The sequence below is a fragment of the Zalophus californianus genome, chromosome X, assembly GCF_009762305.2.
Source record: "Zalophus californianus isolate mZalCal1 chromosome X, mZalCal1.pri.v2, whole genome shotgun sequence".
In the NCBI taxonomy this organism is placed as follows: Eukaryota; Metazoa; Chordata; class Mammalia; order Carnivora; family Otariidae; genus Zalophus; species Zalophus californianus.
The window spans coordinates 108,516,915-108,522,914 of NC_045612.1; the positions used below are offsets into that span (position 1 = coordinate 108,516,915).

At 49.2% G+C, this 6,000-nt stretch overlaps 1 protein-coding gene across 3 annotated transcripts in view; it reads right to left on the minus strand.

Moving 5' to 3' along the window:
• Positions 1 to 3,063: 3,063 nt before the first annotated feature.
• The window catches only part of POLA1 (DNA polymerase alpha 1, catalytic subunit), a 299,305-nt gene continuing 296,368 nt past the window's right edge, over positions 3,064 to 6,000 (minus strand). For 2 of the 3 annotated variants that reach the window (XM_027609335.1, XM_027609332.1), the window contains one exon: positions 3,064 to 4,301. In XM_027609335.1, coding sequence (XP_027465136.1) covers positions 4,159 to 4,301 — 143 coding nt within the window. In that variant the 3' untranslated portion in view covers positions 3,064 to 4,158. The remainder of the gene's footprint in view (positions 4,302 to 6,000) is intronic. The other variant, XM_027609333.1, reaches the window with a different exon arrangement.

Sequence of the window (6,000 nt, forward strand, 5' to 3'; positions counted from 1 at the left end):
ATTAGGTTCTACACCACTGCCAAGCAATCCTATAACCCTCTCAAAAGAAGTTTACCTCCCTGTTATAAAACCAGTAGTGGTATTTATACTGTGCAATAATTAGTGTATTACTTGAATCCACTAACACGTTCATTTCATCTCCGCACAAAACCTCTAGTCTGCTTATCGAAAGCTTGTGCCTCCTTTGGGGCTGGTAAAGCGGTGAAAGAGTGAATTGAAGGCTCGCTGCACTTTCTCCTTTTGCCTCGCCTTAATTCCCATCTCTTTTTGCTCTCATCCAATTAGCACAGTGTATTAAGCGGTTTATCATCTCATAGTCAGCTATTGAGAGAAACAAGGCGAGCACTTTGCAATAGAACCTGCGCTCCTTTGACACCCTCAGGTACTTACATATTCCACTGTGCTATGAATAATAGAGGAAGAATGGAGCGCTAATTCCCTCATCAAAGAATGCCTTGTCTGCTGCTTTGCTCAACAACACCATTCTGATCAAAAGAAAAGCAATAAAGCTTAGCATAACAAAACGAAACCTACTTATTAGCTTAGTGGTTAAATTAATGCAGAGCCGCTGCTATTCAAAACCAAGGTTTGAAAACAGCCTCCAACAACCTGATAATGCTGCCTTCGGGATGAAGGAATTTTAATCTGAAATTTGAGGCTGGCTCAGATGAGTTAATCTATTAAACTGCTATAAGGAAGCTCCACAGCAAACCGTTCAATTAAGAAATATTTAGGTGAGGGGAGAGAGAGAATGAGAGAGAGAGAGAAGGGAGGGAGGGAAAGCAAGGTGGCTTTAAGTTTAGGATGGGAGCACTGAATGGAGGGTCTGGGGCTTGGTGTGTTTTCCTTAAAACCCTGACACAAGATAGGGAAATGTGTTTCTGGAGTTTCCTTATCTTTGCATCTCCCACCAAACGAATTTAAATGCTACATTTGAAAAGGCATGTTGATGTGCACGTGTGTTGGAGGTTAAGAGGTGGGGATGGGCAAGAGAAGGGGCTGGTGGTCAAGGAAGTGGATTCATCCCCTTTCCACATTCCCTCCCGAACCCCCATCTATGAACTTTGATTAGCCCCCAAGAGTCACAAGATTAACTGTTTCCTGGACAAATTAAAATCTTGAGCATGATCTGTGTAGGATTTTCAACTTCTGGCCTCCCCTCTGCCCCCTTTAAATGAAGGAGAGTTGAGGGTTAGCCAGCAGTGGGTGTCCAAGATAAATGTGTACCTGTTGTAGGCAGATCCTACTGCCTATATTCAACAGGAGAGGTGCCCTTTTCAGAGGCATGGGACCGTGAGAGGAGCAGGGTTCTTTTAGGGCACCGTTTCCCAACTGGCCCAGATAAAATCGAGCCCAGAGGTTTAGCCTGGCCCAGTGTTCAAAATTTTATTTAAAAAAAAAAAAATTAGTTGCCAAGGCTTAGAAATTGAGCCACTTTACGGAATATCTGGATTCCTGGCTTCTCTTGAAAACCGAATCATGGGGCCACCCTGGGCTCCAGCCCTTCCAGCATCACCGAGTAACCTCTGTCCTCTTTGGACAGGACGTGCCCCTATGGTCCACCACAGTCCCTGCCACTCTGTCGTGTGAGCCTGGCTGGTTTCATCCGCTCAGTGTTAGTTAGAACTTGAGCTTAAGATCCTCACCCAGCAGCCTGTGGAGACATGTGGGTAGGCTCCCCCTTGCAAAGTGGGTGGCATTTCTGCATCTGTCCCACCCATTGCCCTATCAACTGACAAAAATCAAGGAGTAGAAACCTTTCTCGGAGAAAAGTGAGTGCTAGGGAAAAGTGAGTGCTTCTCCAGTGTTCGAATAGATCCACTGGAATTCTTAATCAAAGTTACAGTTGCAATTTTCTGTAAAATTCAGGACTCTATATGTGCCTCCCAGAAAAACCCCACAACTGGAGTTCCAGATCTGAACAAGAAAGCATCTATGGCAGGGCGCCTGGGTGGCTCAGTCGGTTAAGCGTCTGCCTTCGGCTAGGGTCCTGGGATGGAGCCCAGCAACTGTGCCCCTGGGGGGGGGGGGGGTCCCTGCTCAGCGGGGAGCCTGCTTCTTCCTCTCCCTCTGCCCCTCCACCCACTTCTCTTTTTCTTTCTCTCTCAAATGAATGGATAAAATCTTAAAAAAGAGAGAGAGAGAGAGAGAGAAAGCATCTATGGCTCCATTAGCTATTTTCGGGCCTGGGCCATGCTACATCTAACCTTCTATAGACTTCCTACAGAAACAGGTCGTGCCCTCGCAGTGCTTGCTGGCTAGATGCAGAGACAAGAAACGGAGCAGTAAGAAGTTATTTGAGTGTCCTGGAGTTTCTTGATGACCAAGTTCAGGATAACTCTCTATTTGTATTTATCATAACCCCAGGTTCCAGAAACCAAGGAAAATACGCCTTCTCTTCAGAAAGCAATGTAGGGGCGTGGGCTCCAGAAGCACACATGGGAGAACCATCTCTAGAACCTTAAATGACCAAAACCATGGAAACCACACTTACACCCTTCATTTCCCAAAGAAACGTGGCTGCTCCCACTTGTGACAGGTTGGGGAGCCTGAGGTACCAAGGCATTCATTAATTAACCGACAGGGCCGTACACCCAAAGTGTCTCTGCTTAGAACCTCTGTCTCTTATACAGAAGGGAAAGTGAGGGAGAGGAAAAAGAAAGCAAAGCAAGACAGAAGATAGTATCATCCTCACTGCTTTCACAAGGGCATTCGCTAGGGTCCATCCTGAGTGACCTTTCTCCTGTGGGGGGCTTTTCTCCCAGGAGCCACTGGTCTCGTTCTCCAAAAGCAGACACCACTGGGCTCTTGGCTTAGCTCTCTGGCTGTCCAAGTCAGCAAAGCACATGAGAAACCTTACTTCGTCTCTTAAAGGACCGAAAGTCCACAGGAATTCTCCCAAATGCTGCTCAGAACATTTGGACATACATCACTCGGGCATCTCAGAGCTGATTTCTGAGGTTTGGGATGGGGATGGCCTCCAGTCGTCCCTTACTCCTGGCTGCCACCTCTAGCCAACATTTTGCACCTGATAAAGATTCACTGCAACTGCTTTCCTTTCAGAAAACTTTATTTAAGCAGGGGGGGAAAAGCACAACATATTTTTTTTCTTTTAGAAAAACAGATAGGTAGACGTTTTTAAAAAAATATAGCATAGTGTACAGGGGAAATATATTTTGTTAGTATGATCTTACCAATAATGTAATGGAAAGGCTGCTATATTGAAATACATTTGGCTTCCAGCAAAGAGGCACCACTGTGATGAAAAAAAAAAAAAAACAACAAAAAACAAAACAGCACCAGGGCTAATTAACCAAACCTCCTCCCAATTTCTTCTGAATACAACACAAGGATCCTTGCCCCAACCTCTACACATTTTAAAGGAAATGTTATAGGATATCAAATTATTTTAAATGTGTTTTCCTACTCTATAAACCTTACCTGGACTTTCTACCTAAGGGGGAAAAAAGGAAATGTGAATTTAAAACACCTGCCCAGTATGTGTGTGCACGTGCAACTCTGGAGCGATTCAGTAAACAAGTAAGCTTTGTTTAATCTATTTAGTAAATGCAAGGCGTCTCTATCTCCCCCCTCGGCTACCTATATAAAAGACAAGACTGAAAAGGACAGCCACTCCTGGAGCCAGCGGCTGGGGCAACAGTTGGGTTCAGACTGGGTTTAATTGGCGTGTGAAAAGGCAAAATGTTAGCGCTCCTACCAGGCTTCATAAATCTCTCTCTCTGGGGGCATCTCTGCTGAAGGCCCTAGGGCAAAGCCTGGGGTCCCCTGCATTCCAGCCACTCTCAATTAATTTCTCATCCCTCACTGACCCCTCCCCTCGAAATCCAGTCCCAAATACGAAGCAGCCAGCTCTCCAGCCGCTTTGCCAAGGGCTCTAGGCCGTGTTTCAATAGTAGGGGCTATACTGTGGCAGGAAGGCTCTTCTGAGCTTCTCTGATGCTTGGTAGATGAGCGACTGGTGTGGTCCCCTGGACCCCCGTCGGTCATGCCCCCCCAAGCCACATGTGCCCAAACACGAGGCACGGTCCTAAAGGAAACGGGATGCCTGAGCAGGCAGGGCCTGGGCGGAGGTGGTGGAGTTGCCAAGAAGCCGGGCGTCTTTCTTCACCCACCCTGCTGCCCACTTCTGGGCCTCCCTCACGGCCTCACGGCACAGTCAGCGAAGAGTTTGCTGAGGTTCACTTCCGAGTAGCCACTCCGGGACAAGAACTGCTCCACCGTGTTCTTGAGTTTTTGGTAGTCCTGACGAACTTTGGGGGTAAAAAACTTCTTCCACTTATCTAAAAAGATATAAAAATAAAAGGTTTACAAGTCTCAGAGGTAGCGTCTTTAAAGACCATTGAGTATTTATTGGTCAAGCACTACAGAGGAGGGTGCGGATTCTGTTTGCAGTTCCGTGTCTCAGATGTCCTCATGGTCCCGTGGCTGGTCTACACCCGGGGCCAGTCCCATGCCGGTGGTTGGGGGGGGCGGGTGAGACCCCTAGATTCCTCTGTGGGAGCCTTTCTTCCTTTGCCCTGCCCGCCACTTGTCACCACCTAGCTGACTCAGCGCACAGGGGGACAGGCAGGGCCCGGCTCTACTGATGCAAGCTGCAGGTGCAGGGGTGCGAGCTGCAGGTGCAGGCCCGGGTGCAGCAGCCAAGGTGAGCCCCACCTGCAGCCACCACTCTCGCAGCGCTGTCGGGCATATGCACGCAACCGCATGCCAAGTATGGATGCGGCAGGAAAGACTTTGTCTTGAAGGAAGCCAGAGCCTCCCAGAGCAAGGTCCCGGGAGCAGCTGGGCCTAGCTGGCTTTCAGGCCCTTTGGTCTGTGTCCCTCTGCTATACAAAATGCCTCTGTTGACAGAGGTGAGGGGTAGGCTGTCTGGAGAGCACCTGTCCATTGGTAAGAGTTCTTCTTCTTTGTCCACACTGTATGCCTGTGAACTTTGGGTATGCAGCGGCCCTTCCTCTGTTTCCTGCTGCTTCTACCCATTCATCTCTGGCCTTCCCACTCTGAGACGGGCACCACCAGCCAGAGAGGAGATCCTTCCTTTCCTTCCCCAGAGCCTGCTACCTCTTAACACTTGATTCGTTTAAAGGAGCAGTAGGGCCCAGACACCGAGGTCTGATCTTTTGAGGATAAGGGTGATCCCTAGGGGAGGCGACCTTGCCCCGGATGCTTAAGACGACACAGCTTTGGTTCAAAGCTGCTCAGGAACCCCGTGAGTGTTTGGAGAAGCCGACTTTAATTTTTTTAAATCCCCATTTGCTGGCTGAGCAAGGTGGGAGGTTAAGTCACTCGCCCAAGGTCGCACGGCTGGAAATCTGGGATGAAGAAATGCCAGCCCAGGTATCCAGAACCCGGAATCCACACTCACTTGTGCACCGCCCTCACCCTACCCTGCGTGCCGGCTCCCAGAATGAGACGCGCAGGCCCCCAGACGCCGGCCTGTGCCAAGCCAGGCTGCCCAGCGCCCCGGAATAGGAAAGCATCGGGAAGGAAACATGGAAGGGAGTGCACATCAACCACAAAAAGAAAAAGCCCACTGAAACAACAGAGCAACACTGGAGTCTACAAAACACCCGGAAAACTAAAGCTGGGTCTCAAGGTTTTTGTTCCTTAGCTACACATTCGCATTTGTTCTCCACAACCTTTTCTAAATTACATCAATTGCCTTTCAAGAAACAGCAACAAAAAGTTTTGTGGCGAGGATTTAAATGCCCAAGGGGGTTGGAAAAAGAGAGGCGAGGAGAAAGGGGGAGGGGGGCATCGGTAGCCGACTACAGAAAGACACTTGGAAAGTTCTAATTACCGGAGTCTGGGAATCCACAACAATGGCCTGGAGCGGCGGTGGCCGCCTCCTGCCTCCTGTCTCCCGCCTCCCGGCAGGGCCAGCCCACAGCCGGCGCCCCGTGCATGTGAATGACACAAGCGCAGGTGCTGACTGGGGCGCACATTTCAAGAGCTGCCGGAATCAGGAGCAGGGGAGGA